The sequence below is a fragment of the Amblyomma maculatum genome, chromosome 5, assembly GCF_055883805.1.
Source record: "Amblyomma maculatum isolate TAMU_Amacu chromosome 5, ASM5588380v1, whole genome shotgun sequence".
Classification (NCBI taxonomy): domain Eukaryota; kingdom Metazoa; phylum Arthropoda; class Arachnida; order Ixodida; family Ixodidae; genus Amblyomma; species Amblyomma maculatum.
Window position 1 is genome coordinate 16,236,624 of NC_139348.1, and position 22,671 is coordinate 16,259,294.

Genomic DNA, 22,671 nt, shown 5'->3' on the forward strand with positions numbered 1-22,671 from the left:
ACTCTTCCCTGTAATAAATGGCTCGTTTGCGGTTGGACGTATGGAAAATAAAAAGAAAGATATGGTTGGTTGGTTGATTGATTAGTTCAAATGTTTTAGCGTCCCAAAGCAATGTAGGCTATGCCAGACACCGTAGTGGAAGACGCCGAAAATTTAAATGGAGGCACTCAATTGGCACCAATGAAGTTCCACATCGAGGCTTCGAAAAGGTCATTATTAAACCTGTAGAGTTTAGGCAACTGGAGATGGTCGTATTCCTGAATCGACGCTAACAAATATACCACGTGAAGTTCTGCTACGCTTTGAACTGACGGATGGTTGCCAGATGGCTTGGGAATCAAAGTTTAAACATCAAATGCATGTACTGTTAAACTGCGACGTTCGGTAACGTGTTCATTTTTCAAATAGGAAAACTTTATTCACTTTTCCTCCCTAATTAAAAAACAATATTTTCAAAAGGAGCATGAGTGCATAAAAAGGAAAAAATTGTTCTCACACAGATGAGCATTACCTCGCGAGCTGTGATATAGCATGTTGATACATAGTTTTGGAGGGCTCTGATGTGACAGTGCTGATCACAATGTAGTTCATTGCTCAAGAGGCTCACCCAGCTACACGCCTGGCATTCATAATTAAATGAGAATTGTTCTTTTCCAACAAAATTTGCCAGAACACGTAGAAAGCTTTTTTGCCGTGTCCACCTAGGTGAAACATCAATTGAAGTTCCCCCAAAAGAGGGCGACCAGGAGTAGCCTGCATGACACACCCAGGAGGGAATGGACACAGAGTGAGTCAAATGCACGCACGTGGTGCTGTCGCCCTTGCAATTCCAGATGCCAGGGCACACTGCTGCAGGTCTCTGAATCCTAGGTTTCCCTTACATCGCATTCAATAACGATCACACTTGTGCATTCGCCGCGGCCATGTGAGTTTTCCGTGAGAGGAAAGCACATCGCTTGGCATCCCGCTTCCATCCACGCTTGGCTTCTTGAGAAGAGCACCGGAAAAGCGCTTTTCATTAGGAGAGCTCAACACAGTGCTCTGACGTCACCCGCGCTGGCAACATTCCCGAAAAGCTTTCCTTACTTCACAAATCTGCTGTCATATGCTGTCCATAGGAACGTCCTCGGATCCAACATTCTGTGTACACGACACCGAACCGTTCGCTTTAGACTTTCTGAACTGACAAGAGCGCCTCATTAACGCTAGCGTCCCGAGCGCCACAAAAAATACGGCGACGGCACCGACACATCCAAGAGCCACGGGCAATGTTGGGAACCGCGAACAGTTCTCTGGGATTTCGTCGAAGCCTGATGGACAGTGCGGTTCTCCGTCACACCAAAGTTCGGGACTGATGCAGGCGTCCAGCTCAGGGCACTCGTAGAGACAGTCGACGTTCCGAAACGATTGACCTGTTTGGCTCTTTAAGAACGGCCTGGTGACCTCCATCCACTTGACCCTAAAGGGAGAGGAAGCTCCAGTGCAGAGCGTTTCAAGGAGAAGCCGCTCTGGTCTTCCTGGTGATGAAGGTAGTGCTACATTTACGAAAGAACTGTTTGACCATGAAGGCGAGAAGATGTCGACCGGAGGTAGGCTGTCTTGGGCAGCACCGTCACCTTGCGAAGGCGCACATATTATAGTCGTGTGCGCAAAGTCATCCCCAGAATGTACGAGAAGGCGGCTTTCTGCGCATCCATGCGACTCTTGCTTACCGCCCGTAATCTTGAGGTAGAGAAATTTTTCTGGAGAAGCTTCGAGAAGCCACCGACAGCGCTTGAAGGTGCCCGAGCGGTACGCGCCCACACCGGGACTGCCAAAATTTTCGTCGTCCCCAGCTGACATCGGTGAGAGCTCAGCTTCTCCAACATTTCCTCGAAGCAGCCCTGTGTCTCTGCCACAATCGTGAGGAGGCAAGAACTCGTAACTTGCCTCAAACCCAAAACTTGTGAAGTCTTCGTCTACTGTCATTCCGTTAACGGCAAATATAAGAAGCACTTCGCTTCCTACAGACGTCACTTCCAGAGGAGACGGTAGAAATGTGGAATTACTGCATATGCAACCCGCTGATATCGAGATGGCCAACCAAGATTCAGTGATTCGCAGTTCGGAGTACCGTAGTTTACCTTCACCTGGAACAAGGGCTGGATGTATGTGCCGGCCGCCATGTCGACAGGTGTAACGAAGCTGCGCCGGATCGTACACTGTCGAGCAACCATCTGAAGCAAGGTGTATTTTGTCGAAGCGTAATCGCACTCTTTGGGACGAAGTGCCCTGGAAACGGTATGTGCAGGAAAGATCTCGCCGGCCTCCGCGGCCGTAGAAAAACGTATTCCGTGGCGATGCTACTCGACCCCGCGATTTAGTTTTGCTTCGAAACACCCGATCGCAGGGACTGTCGTTCACGGGCGCGCCATTCTGGGACGTGTCGACAAACTCGAAACGAGCTACAAAGGAACTCGTTTTGGAGGTGACATCACCGTTGCCGAAAACCCTGTAGAGTAGCGCCATCTTGGAACTACTGGAAAGGTAGCTCTCTGTGTTCACGTGACAAGGGCGTGGAGGCACAAGGCCAGGATAGTCGGCCGCGTGGCTGCACATCCGTGGGGAGGACTTCTCGCAGAAACGCCCCACGAGCCCCGTAGAGCCATTCTGGTCGGTCGAGTTCTTGTCCCAAGTATTCGCCCCCTCTTGGAAACTGTCTCGTGGCGGTTGCGGAGGCACGAAGTCGGCATCGAACACGGGCGAGTCGTACACTTCCAGCTGGCTGACGTCACACTTCTCCACGCTGGACCACGGTTGTCGGTCAGGAACGAAGTAGCTGGTGAAGTAAAGCCAGACGCGATCGAAGCGCGAGCGGCCTCGGAACTCGAAAGAACACACCGTGTTCTCCGGAAGTGTGTGTCTCGGAGTGTACACGGTTCCCGAGCGGCTCTCGGAGCTGTCCACGAGAAACTTGCAGGATCTGCGCAGAAAAAGAAAATTATCGCAAATGAAAACCTTTGTCTACCATTCATAAAGCACTTCAGAGACTCGGTATCTCCCGAGCGCATACCGAGTAGTACTATGTCATACAAAGTTTTCAAAAAACAATAATACGATCGTTTACCAAAAGCGTACGGCTTAGTTTGGAATCCTTATCAACAACTGTGCAGCAAGAAAAATGAATCTGCCAAAGAAGACAATTCGTTTTATCTATCGTTGGTATGACAGAATACGCATGTAAAAACAACCTCTCCCGCGATCATCGAAAACTAGGGATCCCTGCTGGGACCAATTTCTTCATTTGCATTTGCGCAATTTTGGCTCCAACTAAATATCACTGACATTTATGCTTTGTTTATTTTATATTGCATCTTTTGTTACTTTTTATATATGTATGAACTGCTTATCATGTCTCCTATATTCATACTCCTGCAATAGCCCCTCGGGGGTTCCAGTCTGTAGGTGCTTATAATTAGTACTGTTCGGCAGTGTGAACACATGGAGAGCTGCGGAGTTACAGGCATGCATATCCGCACGGCGGGGGAAAGTCCTCGGACATCTTCCACATGAAGTGGGCGAGCCCCTGCAACCCTGCCTTTGAACCTAACCCAAACCCACCCGGGAGGACTGGGAGGCGACCCTACTCGCCTGCTCCGACCTGAAAGCCCAAAAGGCGTTGGTCAAACGAGCAATGGCCCCTGGGGTCCCATACTAGGGACTCCACCTAGTGTTTGTAAGAGGAAGGGCACTAAGCCTGATTCCAGAACAACCTCCATGTGACTATCTTAATAAACGTTTTCACCACCACAACCACCACCACCATCATAATCATAATCATCATCAGCCTGACTATACCCACTGCAGGGCGAAGGCCTCTCCCACATTTCTCCAATTTGCCGGTCCTGTGCTAGCTGCATCCACCTGAGCCCTGCGAACTTCTTAACCTCAGCCGCCCACCTAACTTTCTGCGGCCCCCTGCTACGCTTTCCTTCCCTTGGAATCTAGTTTCTTATACTAAGCGACCATCGGTTATCCTTTCTTCGCACTACATGTCCTGCACGCGTCCATTTCTTCCTAATTTCCGCTAGAATGTCGGTAACTTGAGTTATTTTTCTGACCCAATCTGCACGCTTCCTATCTCTTAATGTTACCCCTACCATTTTTCGTTCCATACCCCTCTGGGTTGTCCTCAACTTAAGTAGAACCCTCTTGGTTAGCCTCCACATTTCAGCCCCATAGTTGAGCATAGGTAAGATGCAACTGTTGTATACTTTCCTCTTGAGTGATACCGGTAAGGTGCTAGTCATAATCTGCGAGTGCTTATCTTATTCTTATTCTTCTTATTCTTCTTGTTATTTCCTTTTCATGGTCCGGATCTGCAGTTACTACCTGTCCTAAGTAGACGTATTCGCCTACCACTTCCAGTACTTCGGTACCGAATGTAAACTGCTGCACCTTCCCGAGGCTGTTGAACATTACCTTAGTCTTCTGCATATTGATTTTCAAGCCTACCTTTATACGTTTCCTGTCTAGGTCATCAATTATTATTTGCAATTCATCCCCCAAGTTGCTTACCAAGGCTATGTCATCAGCAAATTGCAGATTACTAAGGTATTTTCCGTCTACCCTTATCCCTAACTGCTCCCATTCCAAGTCTCTGCATACTTCCTCTAAGCAAGCTGTGCATAGTACTGGGTTGATTGTGTCTCCTTGCCTAACACCTTTTTTTATGGGAATTTTGGTACTTTCTTTATGCAGAACTATGGTTGCTGTACAGCCGCTATATATATCTTCGAGCGGTTTCACGTACGCTCGTCAACCCCCTTATTTCGCAATGCCTGCATCCCCGCCGAGGTTTCAACTGAGTCAAATGCTTTTTCGTAATCAATGAATGCTATGTATAAGGGCTGGTTATATTCCGAGCATTTTTCTACCACCTGATTGATGGTATGGGTATGATCGATAGTGGAGTACCATTTCCAAAACCGGCTTGATCTTTTGCTTGATTGCAGTCTAAGGTTGTCCTGATTCTATTAGCGATTACCTTAGTAAATACCTTATACGTAACAGACAGTAAGCTGATTGGTCTGTAATTTTCAAGGTCCTTAGAGTCCCCTTTCCTATGAATGAGGATAATGTTTGCCTTCTTCCATGGTTCCGGTACCGTCGATGACACCAAAAAAAAAAAATAATGAATTCGTAGAAAAAAAAGAGCGCCACCACCAGCTGGATTCGAACTCAGCACTGCTTGCTCGCAATGTTCGGCGCTAACCACTCTACTATGCCGTTTTTTTTTTCTTCATTGCCTGACTTTTGCAAGACTTGATGCAAGACAAATGCACTCGGCTACGCCGTATTTTTTTTATTTTTTTTTCAGCGTAGAGCTATATCCATTATATACAGAGTAATCAGCCTGTAGGCGAAACGTCCATTTGAAACATACAACACAACACCACACAACTAGAATACGACTTAGCACATCTTCACTAAAACGGTGGCAAGGAAAGACAACAATCAACAATGGCAGCCAGTCCGGTTGATAGTCACTATCTTCGCGTCTCTACGCAGGTGTACCATCTGCCCGAAATGAGTTGCGGGGGAGACTAGAGGCTCAGCATTCCGATCCGACATATGCGTTTTCCACAGGTTGTGCAGTCCAAGGAGGAACGTCACGTCAAAGAGTTCGTGGTCATGTTCGGTGCAACCACCGAACATGACCACACTGTGGAAATTCAAAATAAAGTCTTTCTTCAATGTTATTTGCAGAACGTCCCTAATATTGCATCTTTGTAGGCAATAAAACAGTGTTCGATGGTTTCAGGTGTATCACATAAACGACAATTAACAGAAGAAACGAAAATATATTTTTTTTCTGAAGCCACACTTTAACAGGCAAAACCTCGGCATGAAGTTTAAAGAAAAACGTTTTGGTAAAAGGCGAAATCGGCATTTTGCGCACCCTTTTTAGCACATCATGTCCCATACAATTAGAATAGAGTGAACGATATAAGGGAGGCGGGAACCACATATATATCATTTCTTGGTATAAATCTTTCCGTGAAAACAGAGAATAAGTACTAATAAGAGAACCGAACTGATAGAAAACGCAGTGAATTGTAAACTTCTTTCATAAAACAAAATAATAAGGGCCAAACGGTAAAATTGGAAGAGACCACTAAGTTTGGAAGGTTCTCTAGGTTAGTTTGCAGGGATGCTCTGGTAATTGGAAGCGAGCTATTACTGAAAAAGAAGAAACGATCAACTAACTGTCTTACATAGAGATGTGTCAAACCTAGTCCGCCAGCAGAAACAGGCCTGAATAAGCGCATAGGCTCAAAACTGGACGACCATATGAACGTCGCAAACGTTCGGTGAAAACTGTGGATGTAATTCCTCGCGCAATGGAGTACCTGTAAAAAATAAAAAAGTTTTGTAGCCAGAAACACGTTCTATGCCTGTGCTCTGCCAAAAATGGATAGGCGGTGCGGAACAAAAGTCTGGGCATAGCTTTGGAGTGCCGTGACCCGCTCTTTCCAGTAACGCCCACTAAACTTGAATGCATGAAGGGGAACTCCAAGGTATTTAGGGGGAACACGCTGCCTACGCCGAGTCATAGGCAGCCGAGAAATATTTCTGCATAATATGTCAGGGGCCGCATATATAATGGAACATGTCTTGAGGTGCGCAGGCCATTGCTGCCGGCCTAAAAATCACAGCTTCTTGACTATCGGAGCATGCTGCCTGCTCTCACGACTTGCAACTAATGTTCTGGATGCCTATGCGCACTATATTGTGCACTTGAACCATTTTAACATGTGTAATTTCACAGCGCTGGAAAATTTAGGGGCGCCGGCTCTTCGGTCATGCTCTGCTAAAGTGGACGTAATTTTCGCTGAACACGAAGCTGTAGCACTGACCTTGAAGGAAAAAAGTGGGATGAAGCTTGAAAACTGGCAAGCGTAGCAGCGAGGACACTATTTTGTTGGTAACTAAATCTTATTTGTATGTAAACATTTCGGGAAGCGTTGCGATGACTGATGGCTCGGTTTGTTTATACGCAGTGCAAAAAGGAGCGCAAAAGCTTGAGAAACGCGTAAAGTATTGTGTATTAAAAGTACTCTATGTATTTTTTTCTTCCTTTATGGGCCCATCGCGCGGTAAATTACTCTTTTCATCGTTTTATTTATTTAGGCTGTGGCCGTCAGGTATTGTGAGCCAATGGTCGATTGCGAGTACGCTGTTGTCATGTTGGCCCCTGAGGGACGCTAACCGGTGAAATGCATTGCGGGGTTAATTGGTTCATGCTCGGAAACTTATGTAAAGCGCAACAGAGATACCACAATCAGTCCTGTCTCTCTTGTTGATTGTGGTGTCTAGGATGCTAACCGGTCGACGCCGCGCCGGCTGGATAGCAATTACGGAGTCTACACTTCCGTCATAGTGTGCATCAATCTACCCGACTACGTAGTCGGAGGAAACAGTTTCAATTCCACCGGCGGGAACAAGAAAAAACCTCAACTTCTTATCGCAATATCTCAGCAATTTTCGACTTTTTGCTGCCGGATATGCGGCGACAGTGTCACGAAATGTAGCTTATTAGACTTTAATAGCATCTTTAGGTGTTTTTAGTGTCCCTTTAATATTCACCGCAATGCGTGCACAACTAAAATTTCGTGCAGTGAGCAGCGAAGGAAATTTGAACCGCCGCATTGTACGAGCGCCAACTCTCTCCTGCATGCGGTTCAGTTGGGGACCAAAATGGCTCCGCTAGCTCAACTGGCCACACTGGTCCTTAGCAGGCGGCGGCAAGTGCCCCTTCAAAGGGTGGCACCACCCTAAAAGACGGACATGTAGGCTCTTTTAGTCTCAGCCCCATAGGGCCAAGAACAGCCATCCTTCACCACCTCCCCCCCTCCTTCAGTCGCTGGTCGGGTTCGAACCCGGGCACTCCAGCACAGTAGTCGGCCATCTTAACCTCTACATCACCGCGGTGGGGTATAGACTTCTTCCAGGTACGAGATCATTCCGAGTTCGATGTTCGCGCGACGATCACGCCTTTATTCGCTCGAGCAATCACGTGATTCCAAGCCATTCACTGACTGCAGAGAAACCGCTGGCCTTACACTGTCGAGAATGCGATTGCTGCAGGAACACCAACGGTTCGTCTACAGCTAGATGTTTTGCTAGCTGTCTTAACAGCGATACTGTTTAAGCCGGATGTTCCGTCTATCGTGCGCTGCTGAATGAGTTCGCAGTAATGATGTCACAATAACGAAGGGTGGTGTCACAAGTGGTCATGACTAATAACCAGAATGACGTCACATCCGGTAATGACGTCACGGCCGGTTCACATGACTCATCATAACAGTAATGACGTGACCATGACATAACGTGACGTCATTACCGGATGTAGCGTCATGATGACGTTGCATCCGGCCTTGCCCAATAACGGGAACAGGAGTCATCAAGACGTCACATCTCGTAATGGCCTAAAATCCGGTCATAACCGATGACTTCACCGGGCAATTCAGGCATATACGAAGCTGACCTAGTCGGGTGTCCGATCCAGGCGTCCGTGCTACGCCTTTCATTTGACGCTTGCTCGAACGCCGAAAGGCGCAGTATCATATCCGTAAACAACAGATGGAAAGGACGAAATAACTTAGTCGAACCAAACGCAAACGAGTGTATGCTTATAAACTAATTACTCAAATAATCATCAATTAGTAAATAATTATATAATTAGTAATTGCGTATTGACATATGGCCATATGAAGCACGCATTTGCGCATACTGCGGTGATGCTCTGTGATTGGTCGATACCTCTATGACGTCATCCCGCCTCGGCCAATCAGAGCCGCCGCAAAAGCAGGAGAGACATTGTCCACGACAGCATGACCCATTAAAGGCCTTAATAAAGAAGCGCCAACTACAAACGAACGCAAACAAGACACACACAACGAACACAAGGAAGAGGAATAGATTCCTAGCGTTCGTTCGTTGTTGGCGTTTCTTATTTTATAACGTGCACGAACTAGCCCAACAAGAAGTTCTACTGGACAGTGTAATCTGGCCTAACTTTTGGTTGGTTGGTTGGTTGGTTTGTGGGGTTTAACGTCCCAAAGCAACTCAGGCTATGAGAGACGCCGTAGTGGAGGACTCCGGAAATTTCGACCACCTGGGGTTCTTTAACGTGCACTGACATCGCACAGCACACGGGCGCCTTGCTTTTCGCCTCCACCGAAAAGCTGCCGCCGAGGCCGGGATTCTTTTATTCGAATGATCGTTTTTATGCACAGCACGAAATTTAATCCTATAATTTTTTGCCTCGCTGAAATCGTAGCAATAATGCTATGTGTCGTTAGAACAGATATCTGGACCCATAGACATCGCGCGCATTTTATTTACAGCCCGTTCGGATCTGTTTTGATCCAGCCAGCGCTCTTTTAAAAAGCTGCTTCACTCGTTGCGATACTACTTTTGTCTTAGTAAAGCTAAACAGAAACCCTGAAATAAGATGCTGCACCGAGCACTCCCATTAACCTACGCTGCATGAAACAGCCTTCCATACAAGAGCAACGGAATGCGCCACTCATCGATGGATGCTTTGAGAGAAAATGAATATATACTCTGCTGCGTAAATGGCATATCTATAAAAATTCATACCGCTACTAACAAACATATCAGTAAATACTAAGCCCCCCCCCCCCTTTTCACCATCATTAACCCCCACATCCATACCGCCATTGCTTGTCGCTTATAAGCTTGTCGCAGCAGCAATTAGAGCTTGCAGCATGTTTCGTTGGTACAGAGAATTCATGGGCAAACCTTGCAATTTCTTTTTCGCCTACCTGTCGACCATCCGGAGCTCCGCAGGTTCGACAAACCGCACCGACACATCCATCTCTACGCGGGAGTCTAGGAGCTGCTGGTAGGGGACGCTGACGAGCCTCACGGAGGCGTCCGGTCCCGATGATACCACTTCGGGAAGCTGCCCCGCACCGCAGAATTGCATCAGCACGACAGAATCGCGCTCGCTGCCGGGCGCACCGTCCGATATCCGCACAACGTCGCCCGCGCACTCTCTTGTCAGGGAAAGGATTCCCGCAGTGTTAGCCAGTCCGCTGTGCACGTTGATTTTGTATTCGTTCTTCTGGTGGAACACAATCTGGGCAATCTTGCCAGGAGGCGCAGCGCTCTGGTGAACGTGGAAGGTGCACGTGACGTTCCTCAGGTAGAAGCCCGGGTAGTTGGGAGAACGCACACGACAACTACGCTCGTCACAGTTCGTCAGAATGCGGTCGCAGTAGCTTCCAGGCACCCGATCCCCGTAATAGAAGCCATCGCGGTAGTGTTCTACACGCTTCAGAAAGCGGTACGTCAGGAAGACTCCGGCTGTGGCCATGGTGACCGTTGGTGTGACGGGGAACGTGACGGTCAAGCTGACGTTTCGCCGGGAACTATAGAAGGCGGCACTCCGGCCCACAAGACTTCCGCAAAATCCACCAAACTCCGGCGGGTTAGGAGGGTGCTGGGACCCGACCGAAGACGACGCGCGGTCCTTAGAGAGAGGCGGGGAGAGCCGGGCAACGGCTCTGTGGTGAGTGCGGTGATGGGGCCGCTCTTTGGACACTCGCAGGGGTTGTGCACTGTAAGGCAGGTTGGTCTCTGCCGGGGCGTTCGGCTCGGGCTCCTCGGCCAGCTGCATGTGGCCCTGGAGGCAGCTCGGACTGGAGTTACTGCAAAACGGTAAGCGCAAAAGCAAAGAACATTTCAGTGTGTGCCTAGATACCCTTTCTCAAACAATTTGCAGTTCTCTGCAGAAAGGCTTGCTCACTGCCCCTGTTGCGAACGCAAAGTAGACGTCGAGTTTAAAAGCAAAAGAAAATGTACACAGTGTTTTCCGTAGCACCATCGGCTATGAGAGACGCAGTAGTAGTGGTCTTCGGTAACCTTCCTTAACTGCAGATAAACTGCAAAGCCCATGAAAACACGGCCCTCTCAATCACGATCACAACCACGTTTCTGACTCACCAGTCGAGCGCCCTAACCACTGAGACACCACAGTCACTAGTATCCCTTGTACGATCATGGAACATGTTATATATTTGCATCTTGTTTCTTTTTTAGAGTCGAATTCCTTTTTCAGCATTACCCAGCATGGATTTCGTAAATCATTTTCATGCGATACTCAGCTAATATGCTTCACACATGACCTTCATTGCATCATTGATCGCGGTCTTTGGGCAGATTGCATATTTATTGACTTTTCTAAAGCGTTTGACAAGGTCTCTCATGCGCTTCTCTTTCTTAAATTAAATATCCTGAACATTGACCCTAAGGTTCTTGCATGGCTGAAGAGTTTTCTTTCAAACCGTTCACAATACGTTACAGCAAATAACGTTGATTCACATTCTATACCTGTCCGTTCTGGCGTACCTCAGGGGTCCTTTCTCGGGCCCCTCCTTTTTCTCATCTATATAAATGACTTACCGGCTAACATTTCTTCTTCAATTAACTTTTTTGCTGATGACTGCGTTATTTAACGTGTAATTAATGATGATAATGATGTCTCTTGCCTTCAGTTTGATATTAACAAGGTTCTTGATTGGTGTAAGGAATTAAATATTAAATTAAATTAAGGAAATAAATTAAAATATGGAATTAAATATTAATAAGTGTAAGCATGTGCACATTTCTCGTAGTTCCAGCTTACCCACTACTTATCAGATTAACAATGTTTCTCTTGAGACTGTGTACTCTTACAAGCATCTAGGTGTTTACGTTTCTTCTAACCTATCTTGGAAACCCCACGTTGACTATATCATAAATAACGCAAACCGCATGCTAGGGTACCTTCGGAGAAATTTCTCTAGTTCATCCAGTTCATTAAAATTATTGCTTTATAAAACTCTGGTACACTCCAAATTAGAATATTCTGCATCTGTCTGGAGCCCTGGCATTGATTCACTCGTTTCCGATTTGTAAGGTGTGCAGAACCGCGCCTGTCGCTTCATACTGTTAAACTATCACAGAACAAGTAGTGCAACTGCCATGAAATTAAGTTTGTCCCTTCCACTTCTATCTCACCGCAGATCAGTAGCATCATTATCGCTTTTTCATAAAATTTACCACAACAGCTACCTGAAAGAAAGATTACTAACAAGACCATCTTACATATCAGTGCGCATCGATCACCGCCATAAAGTTGGGGTTCCATCTAGTCGCACAAAATGTTTCCATGACTCATTCATACCTAGAACTTGTGTCAGTTGGAATCACCTTCCCCATGATATCGCACGTATAACAGATAACGACGCATTTCGGAAAGCCATTGTTTTTCTTTGAATGTATCTATGCTTGTTACTATGTTGTTTGCACTTTACTTCCTGACATAGCTTTTACTTTTCCCCACTGCATTGTGAAGTTTTGTTTTCCTTTTTCTTTTTGCGCATGTTTTTTTATGTACTTGTAATGTATTTTCTTCTGTAACTTTGCTGTACTTTCATATACTTTTATGTATCCCACTCCCCTCTATAATGCCCCCGAGCCCTGAGGGTAAATAAATAAATAAACAGGAAATAAATGGTAAACGCCTTGCACGTATATTTAAAAAAAGTCAATAACATGGAAGGAAGTGCTGAAACAATTTCATCATGCAACCGTCCAATATTTAAGTTACTGCGGCACCCGCACTCGGGTAATGTGTAAGCATTCTTTGTGGAATAAAAAACAGACACGGAAGAACAGGATTTTGTTTTGTAACGTGACTCTATGACATAACATCCCATGGAAGCTGGGTACCACGTTACTCCCCTTCGACATCGACATTACTGCCTTGGCTATTTTGACTTCGTGGTGACATTATTGGCTCGAATTAATTAACTAATTGCTGCGCATGCAGCAAATGTTTTCCCCGGCGAGAATTTTTCAGTCTCTATTCAGAGCTACCATTCGTTTTCTTATAAAACGTTTCGCGTGAACGTACTGCTGTCGATTCTGGTGACACTACCTTGAAAACGTACGCGACGTCTGATTGACTTAATTGACACTAATAATTTAACTAATTATTCTGCATACAGCAAATTTTTTCTTCAGCGAGAATTGTCGATGCTTTATCTAGTGGAACGGTTCGTTTTCTTATCATCCGTTTCGTTCGAACGGAATCTTTCCTACAAAATTCTGGTGACACGACCTTGAAAACATATCCACTTAATGTTTACGCAATAAAAGCATTTCAGAGAAAAGTGAAAACAGCATCTATCGGAAATGTCGGTTTACCCAAAAGGCAAGATATTTCGGTAAACATGTGCACCTTAGCGGAAACACTTTCTTAGGGCTACGCCGCGCATAATATTGTGTCATCTACGAGAAGACTGGCACGCGTAAAGTACTCAAGTAATGGAAATAAATCTCAGTGTACAGTGTACTGGACGATTTTTCTTTTTTCGCAAGCTTGCCATAAGGCATATTATAGAAACATCATGTAAATTATTTTCGGTAAGGAACCGGAGCAGGCTCCCACTCGTGTCGTTGTCGGTCCTCTTCCCTGGTTGTGGTTAGTCCCACTTCGCGCCGAATCTGTGTCCTTGATGTCCTTGACCCTGCACAAGTCCACAGCAGGTGGCGAACATCCACTTCTGCAGCTGGTGTGGAACACTTCGGGCATGTGGTTGGTCCGATGTCTGCTTGAGATTCCCCGTCGGCATGTTACCGACGGGGTAAGGGCCGCCCCAGTTCTTATCCTTCTAAGGGAAACCTCCTCCAATCTCGTTAAGTTACGAGGGAGTGGGAATGTACAAGGGGGAATGAGGGCACGTGTACTTTTCCTTAAAGAGGATGCTAAGATGGGAACAGCGGAGCGGGGATCAAAAGGAAGCCTGGTGGGGGACGCATTAGTGTTTGGAACTTTGTGTGTGAGGTGGTCAACTTTTCTCTGCTCAGCGTTCCCAGCATCGTCTTGTGTCCAATGTATCTGGATGCGTATCTTTGTTTTTTTTTATTGAGTGCGTGGATTTCCTTGGTTACACATAGCGTCTTTGTTACTTTCTTCAGTTTTATGGCGGTTAAGGAGTCTGTAGAGATGTGGGCTTCTGTTATGGAATCTATTTTATTTATCGCCTCCATAGCATCTCGGATTGCATAGAGTTTCATCACAAGCGGGTCCGGGTATTCTGAAACATATTCTTCATGTACCTCTAGTTCGCTGTGTGTTGGACTAGTAGCTACTGTTCTACCGCCATTTTCTATAGATAGATAGATGGATTTATTGAAAGGAAAAGGCAGAGAGGTTGGCCCGAATAATTCAAATCTGGCCTGCTACTCTGCACTGGGGAAGCTGAAGGAGAGAAGAAAGAAGGTCATGATGGGTGACGATGTGGGAGAAGGTATATGAAATATATATACAGACACAGCAGCTTGTTTTACAAACGTGAATCAAGTCCGCTGGCACTCAAATAACGGCAAAGAGCGCGCACTGCCTGGACGCCCTTCCCCTTGTCCTGCCAAGCGCCCAGCAGCAGTTCCTCCGACAGAGGCCTCTTGTCTAAACGCTTCAAGGAAGCAGCTAGCACATTTCTTTCGTTCGCATACTCTGGGCACACCAATAATACATGGTCCACAGTCTCTGGGATGCCACAAGTTGAACATTCCGGTGAGTCCATCTGTCCAATTAAATGTAGGTACTTGCGCGTGAAAGCCACATTTAAACGAAGTCGATGTATCAAGCATGTCTGATGACGCGGAATATCACGCGGAACAATAAATTTAAATGTTCGATCGAGCCTTCTCAGACGGATGTGTCGGGCGTCTGGTTGAGCCCAGTAAGTTGCTGTAGCAATATTCATATAACTCTTTAGAAGACACGTCGTATCCGCCCTTGAAAAAGGCACAGCTGTTTGGAGGCCATTGATGTGTGCGCTTTTCGCTTCAACATCGGCCTGTGCATTCCCATGGAGGCCGCAGTGGGCAGGAATCCATTGAAACATTATCATGTGGCCTTGCAGCTGAGCAGATGTGATGAGCTCCATAATGTTTAGTGCCAGGGACTGATAGGCAGTGTGGCGTTAGAAGTTTTCCAAAATTTGTAATGCAGTCGTCGAGTCCGTGAATATACACCATTTTTGAGGTGGTTCCCCACATATATAGCGAATAGATTCTCGAATGGCTACAAGTTCGGCAGCGGTTGATGTAGAGGTATGTCCCAAAAGGAAATGCAGGGTCGTTTTCTGAGCTGGTATGACCACAGCTGCAGCGGATGCCTGTGCTGACACAGATCCATCGGTGTATACGTGAATATAACTGGGATATTCTGACCAGATGTGTGCCAGAGTAAGTTGTTTGAGTCCACTAATTGGTACCATTGATTTCTTTAATATTCCGGGAACACGAAGGTGCACCAAAGGTTTATCCATCGTCCATGGTGGTTGGGTGGGACGGTATGGGAGGGCATATCCTGTCGGTACTTGCGACTGATGGCAGCGGAGTGCACTTGTAAAACTGCAGTCCGGCCTCTCATCCAGAATCTTGCTGAGTGGGTGAAAACAGTGTCTTGTAAGTGCTCGTAAATATACACGAAGTGGTTCGTGGGACAAGTATATGGACATTGGGCGAGCGTGTGCCTCTTCAATTGTGCCTTTGTTAGAGGTGCATCTGGGCAGTCCAAGGCATATTTTCAGTGCCTGCGCTTGCACGCTCTCTAAAGTCCGCAAGCAGGAAATGCTCATACTAGAGAGTACTGGGAGACTGTTCCGGATGTAGCCAACAAACAGAGCCTCGTAAAGCCGTATTAAGGAGCGCTCAGTTGGACCCCATTTGATGCCAGCTACGTACCGAAGTACATGGCAAAAATTAATTAGCCTCTTCTTCACCATAGCAATATGTTTCGACCAAGATAGTCGGTGGTCGATTATTACTCCCAAGAATCTGTGCTTGGAGACGTATGGTATTACGACTCCATGAAGGGTAATCGGATAGCGGCTGACACATTTTCCCGTAAACGCGATCACTGCACACTTTTCTGCCGCTAAAAATAAACCTTGACGCCGTAAGTACATCGATGTTGATGACACAGCTCGTTGCAGTCTCGCACGTAGTTGTGGGCGCGTCGAACCAGAGGCCCAGATGCAGATGTCGTCAGCATATGCACTTATGTGGATGTTAGTTGGAAGTTCACTCACCAGGCCAATTAGCGCAACGTTAAATAAAGTTGGGCTGAGAACTCCTCCCTGTGGAACTCCACGACTGACCTGAAAGTGGGTAGTATCTCCTTCAGGCGTAGTCATGTAAACAGAGCGGCCGCTGAGATAGCTTACAATCCACAAGTACAGCCGGCCACCAACTCCCACGTCGTCAAGTCCATCAAGAATAGCTTCATGGAGGACGTTGTCGTAAGCTCCCTTTATATCTAAAAAGACAGCAGCTACTAGTCGACGGTGACGCTTTTCGTGTTCTACTGTCGCCACAAGGTCGATGACGCTATCAATGGAAGAGCGTCCGCGGCGAAATCCAGTCATCATATTCGGATAAAGATCATTACTCTCTAGATACCACTCAAGTCTTGCCAGCACCATGCGCTCCATAACCTTTCCAACACAGCTTGCTAGGGCAACTGGCCGGTATGAGGTAAGTTCGAGAGGAGGCTTTCCAGGCTTCAAAAGAGCAACCAGGCGGCTAATTTTCCAGTGTTGAGGAACAGTACTAGAAGCCCATATATCATTGAAATAATTAAGTAGTGCAGTTCTACCATCCTTGCCTAGGTTCGATAAGGTTGAATATGTAATCCCGTCAGGACCAGGTGCAGATGAATGCCGACAAGAAGCAAGAGTGGCGTCTAATTCAGCTATTGTAAAGGGCACGTCGTATTGATCATTCGGCGAAGGTGGTGCAAAAACCTCTGAAATTGGTAACTGTGCCTGGTTTGTGCCCACAACCATTTTACAAAAATCTTCAGCTACGTCAACTTCATTGCGGCGTTGGTAAAGGGCCAGGGCACGAAAAGGGTGCCTTTCTCGCGGAGGTGTGCGCAAGCTTCTCGCAACATGCCAGATACGCGACAGGGGCTTACGGGGATCCAGTGATGAGCAGAACTGTCTCCAACGTTGTCGTCCTAACCTCTCCAGGTGACGCAAAACTTTTCATTTAGCTCGGCGAGAAAGTGCGAGATCTTGCGCGGATTTCGTTCTCCTGTACTTCCTTTCAGCCCGCCGACGGATCGCGCGAAGCCGCTCGAATTCCACGTCGATGCTGGACACTGACACCGGCACACTAACATAGCGAGTGTTCTCATTGAGAGAGGAAGTAATGAGTCCCTCTATTTGAGATGGTGACTGGAGGTCCACGCTGGAAGTCTCCACCGCTGCCCTAAAGGCGGGCCAGTCTGTGTATTGCACACGAGGTGAAGTGGCAGGTGCAAACCACTTGATGCATATGTACGTTGGTATGTGATCACTCCCATGTGTTTCCACATCACTACACCAAGAAACGGAGGAATGGAGGCTTCTGGAAACAAACGCCACATCCAAGCAGCTGCTGTAGGTTGTTCCGCGTAGAAACGTCGGTGAGCCGTCGTTTATATTGACGAGGTCTTGTGTATGCATAAAGTCTGCCAGGTCTCTTCCTCTATTGCTCATTATTGCACTACCCCACTGAGGGTGGTGAGCATTAAAGTCCCCCACAATAATACGAGGAGCTGCACAACACTGGATTGTTGAAAATAGATATGATTTGTCCAAGCCATCCCTCGGTGGAATATAAGCGCCTATTACAGAACATACTCGTCCTTTCAGGGTTAACGTCAAACAAATGTAGTGGTTCGTGTTGTGGGGCTGCAGAGCATGGCGGACGTGCGCAATGTCTTGGCGTACACATACCAGCACTTTGCTTGTTTCGTTTGCTTCTCTAGACCATAGCAGAACATATCCAGAAAGGCGGAAAGCAGCCGGCATGTTGGGCTCACAGATCACAATCACAGGAAAGCGGTACTTCTGTACCCGCTGTCGGAAGTCACTCAGCCGACCACGCAGGCCTCGGGCATTCCATTGCATCACTACACTGCGGCGCAAGTGCATCGTCACAGAGGTGGGGTTAGTTTGTTGCGCCATTGTGAATTATTGCAATGCCGCCAAGAGCGGCTCAAATGCGTCCAAAAACTGAACAGCAAACTTTGCTGTTTGCGTGTTGATGCTGGAGAGCAGCACCCGCATTGAACGAACCAGCTGTTTCAGCATTTCTTTTACCTGCTGGCTGTCGGGATTGTCGGAATTTTCAGTACGTGTGGCAACCAAACTGGGATTAGGCCTGGCGTTGGCCTTTGATGGTAGAGCTGGCCACTTAGCATCAGAGGCGGTAGGTAATACAACAGCCTCTGTCTGATCCTTGGCCTGAGTCACTGTCTGCGACATTACAGCAAGAGTACTTTTAACAGGATTAGACTCAATCTGTTGTGGCACCTGAGCTGACGTTAACTCTGAAGTTGACTTATCCAGGCTAGGCTTGCCTTCCGATTCCTTGTGTCGGCGTCGGGAACGGTGCTTGCGACGACGAACAGACGCGGCCGCTTCTTGATGAGTCGAGTTATCTCTCACCATCTTTTTTAGTATACGTTTTTCATCCCGAATTTTAGGACAGTCCTTAGCCGTCGCTTCATGGGCACCTGAGCAGTTCGCACACTTGACAGTCTCCGTCTGGCATGCGTCATGAGGATGTGTACCGCCGCATCGACGGCAGGATACCTCGTTTCGACAAACGGCGCTCACATGTCCGATATTGTGGCATTTGTGGCACTGAACAGGTCTTGGAACATACATCCGAACTGGGTGTCTCACGTAGCCCACTTTAACGTGGGATGGGAGGGGTTCAGTTTCAAAGACTAATTTAACGCACTTTGAGCGGCCGAATCGATGAACATCCACAATGCGCGCCGTAGATTTGATCAGCGTGCAGAGATCGTTTTCACTTATCTCGGGGTCAACGTCGGTGATTACACCTGCGGTAGTCTTTTTCCCATGTGCAAGAAAGGAACGGACCGGCATGTTGCCTAGCGCACCAATTCCTTTCAGCTTGTCCACTGCAGCCTGGGATTTGACATCCACGGTCAGGACATTTTTCCAGGGATTAATTCTGACTTCGTCAACTTCACCGGGGACCAGCTGGTCGAAAAACTGGGTCAGGTGCTGTCTGTTTATCACATTCAAATTCGCCGTTGCCGTTGTTGGTACGAAGGCCACGGAAAAGATCCCTTGTTTCTCAGCATTCTTCTTTGGTGTCTCACTCATTACTGACGTTCGGCGCAGCTTCCTTTTCAGGCGGCGGGACTGTACAGGCGTGTAGCTGTTGTCGGAATCCATCTCAGTCACTGTGGAGTCATCTGCCGAGTCTGGAAGCTCCACGTCCGCGACGTCAAGGTGATCCGTCGAGTACGCTGTAGCCTGTTCGATGGTGGCGGGTGGGCGCAGGGGTCGTGCGCCCGCCATCCCGAAGGATGTCGAGATCACAAATAGCTCACAGCGATATAAAATCCAGAAACGTGGAAGAGCGCTAGCTTCAGACGTTCGGAAACCTCCACTTCTTCTTCTTCCTCCTATAATTCTATATTCTATATTCTATAATTCTTCCTTCTATATTTTCTATAATTGATGCGTCCGTATATGCAATGCAGGTGCCTGGAAGTGCATCGACCAGAGGTCGAGATTCCAGCTTTTCTTTGCGACGAAGCCGAGTGGTCTTGTTTGTCGTAATAGTCACGTATTCCCACGGAGGGGTGTCAGCCACTGGTGGTGTTTGAACTGCCACTTCGTTGTACAAGGATGCTGAGGGCATAACGTACTTTCGCTTCATATCACTCTAAGCAGTGTTGCTGTTTATCTTCATTATTTTTCATGTTATTCTAAAGCTTCATAGACAGAAAGAACAAAGAAATAGAAGAGTTTGTTGTATCCTACAAATATTTTAGCATTGATAGGGTGGTTCGAGAAATCCTAATTGCAAGAAGAAGCACCGAACAAAGTTTGTAGAATGTACGCAATTATAGGTTTACAGCATCCATTTGAAATGTGGGAAAGGCTATGTAGGAAAAATTGGTAGGTGCTTGAACGATCCCCTCCGAGAATATTGTAACAATGTGTTTGAACAGCGAGGAGGATTTTTGGATGTACACTGCAGGAAATGTAAACAAAACAGTATAGACGTAAATGGGAACCAACACGATCCAGATGAAATGTCCGTGTGCCATCCTGATTACCAACAATGCTCTGTTATCGCGAAAAACCGCTGTCAATTGACTCGAGATATTATAGAAGCCGAGATGATAGATCGGCTGGGTGGATCTTGCGTGGCGGAGCCTTCTATCGCTATTACTCGTATTGAGCTGATATACTTACGCCGAAGTATGAATGTATCGCCTACTGCGCATGTGTGATGTTGGCTTTTTGTATCTACATATACTGCTCCGAGGGTAGAAATAAACTGTTGCAAGTCAGTGCTCGTGTGTCTTATGTGTCTTCGTTTTGTACTTGTCCTTCTTTGCGCTGTATTTTTCCATCATGAATAACCAAGACGCCCAGACTGCTACACTATTGAACTTCCATGTGCGGAACACACCACGAAAATGTGGTGTTTCTATTCCTTATTATGAAAACCGTACGCAGAAATGTACACGCTTAATCAAAAGAAATGCGCAAAAAAGGAGATGGATGAGAAGAGCACAAGGACGGGCGCATACTTGCGACTGACTTTATTCAGAAAGGACGCACATATTTATAGTTTCATGCCATTATGTAGAGCGCACGTGCCAACAACTTTCTTTCATTTTTGCACAATTATATAGAGACATCACTTATTCCCGCCGGGGTGGCGCATGGGTTACGGTGCTCGACTACTGTTCCCAAGGATGCTGGATCGAATTCCGGCCTCGGCGGCCACTTTTCGATGGAAGCGAAAAGCACAGCGCCCGTGTGATGTGGGATGTCAGTGCACGTTAAAGAACCCCAGGTGGTCAAAATTTCCGCAGTCCTCCACTACGGCGTCTCTCATAGCCTGAGTCGCTTTGGGACGTTCAACGCCACAAACCAACCATAGAGACATCACTTACCGTCTAGTCACGACTGCGCCTCAAGAGTTTGGTGGTAACCAACAAATGCCGGCGTAGTTTATCAGGCGTAGCCGAAGAGCATGCGCCGCAATGTAAGGGCGAATTGGACCCTTCCCTGTTATCCATTTAGAGCTGATGCTTCCCAGGTCGTTCTTTTATACACCGGCACGTTTGTCCTATGTATACCTTTCCTCATTCAGGGTGATTCCATATACGACTCCAACTGAACACCTGCCATACTGAGTGGCGTGACGTTTCGTGCAATCTCGCACACACCTTTCCCCGGAGACGATACGGGGGCACAATGACGCCAATTCGCGTGGCGCAGGAAAAAACATAGGCGCATCTTAGCGATTCGCTGCATTCTTCAGGTTGCGGGACACCCTGTGAACATAGGCTACAACCGCTGGTCTAAGATTTGGCCGATCGCCACCTTTGGAGGCGATCAATAAAACTGTGACGGAACCGTTCTTTGTGCAGCGTTCATCGTAGCTTCGCTTCCCAGTTAGTATTCATCTTCAAGTCAAGTTGGATGCTGATTTCAATTTATTTTATTTTATTTTTTTCATTTGTTTACTTCCCCAGAAAATATCCTGGATGGGTCCCACGGCTAAAAGGTGTTACAGCTCGACGAGGCCATGGAACCTTATCGAGCTTTGCAGGTGGCGGTACAACAACTAATAGACAACAAAAAAGTAGAAATAAAAACAATGACATTTGATAGCAATGCATTTGAAACTACTAGATTAATTTCCAAAAGCAGCCAGGAATATGAGGTAGCCCTACTGCTGTTTTTTATTTCTATAAATGTTCTCTCACCCGGCGCTTCTCATTGCGGATTATTCAGTGGTTCGTCGCTTGACTAGCATGAAAGAGATCAGCCATTATAGGAGGGAATTTAATTGAACTGAGTTGATTTTACCTGTACAGCTAGAGGAACTTCAATATGGAAAGCTGCTCTAGCTCGAGCGAAATACATTACTTGACGGAAATCTGAAAGTCGTGTTCTGACTGGCGAACTAAGCTTCGAAATGCAAATTCATGCATACGATATGTAAACGCTTCGAGTTTTATTTTCTCTGCCACTTTCAATCCAAAGCTTTAGCAACGCTTGCCGTCGGGGTACTTTGTTTCCATGTTTACCAGAACCAGCGCACCAGAAGGCATTATTGCGTAAGCAATACTGCACGAGGTTTCAGCCCGGCGCGTAAACCCAGTCGGTAGCCACGTTTGACCTTCGACCTTTAGAGAAGAAAAAGAACAACAACAAAAGGAAAAGGAAAAGAAGGAAAAGAAAAAGAAGGAAAAGATGAAGAAGGGAAAAGAAAAGAAGAAAAGGAAAAGGAAAAGAAGGAAAAGAAAATGAAGAAGAAAAAGAAAAGTAAATAAAGAAAAATAAAAAGAAGAAAAACAAAACGAAGAAGAGAATGAAAAGGAAGAAGAAAAATAAAATAAAGAAGAAACGAAAAAGAAGAAGAAGCTAGGTCGGCTTTGCTTACGCAACCTACCGGGTTTAACTAAAGCTAAACCCCAGCTAATTTTTTTTCATGCTCTGGTTCCTTTTAGCCTGCATGCATAGACTTGTCTGAAACATATTCATG

At 46.6% G+C, this 22,671-nt stretch overlaps 1 protein-coding gene across 1 annotated transcript in view; it reads right to left on the reverse strand.

Annotated features, from left to right (window-relative positions):
- Positions 1-467: 467 nt before the first annotated feature.
- The window catches only part of LOC146187805 (uncharacterized), a 199,577-nt gene continuing 177,373 nt past the window's right edge, over positions 468-22,671 (reverse strand). Inside the window, exons 4-5 of the mRNA XM_084603536.1 lie at positions 9,834-10,721; positions 468-2,962 (exon numbers count right to left, since the gene is read on the reverse strand). Coding sequence (XP_084459662.1) covers positions 1,102-2,962; positions 9,834-10,721 — 2,749 coding nt within the window. The 3' untranslated portion in view covers positions 468-1,101. The remainder of the gene's footprint in view (positions 2,963-9,833; positions 10,722-22,671) is intronic.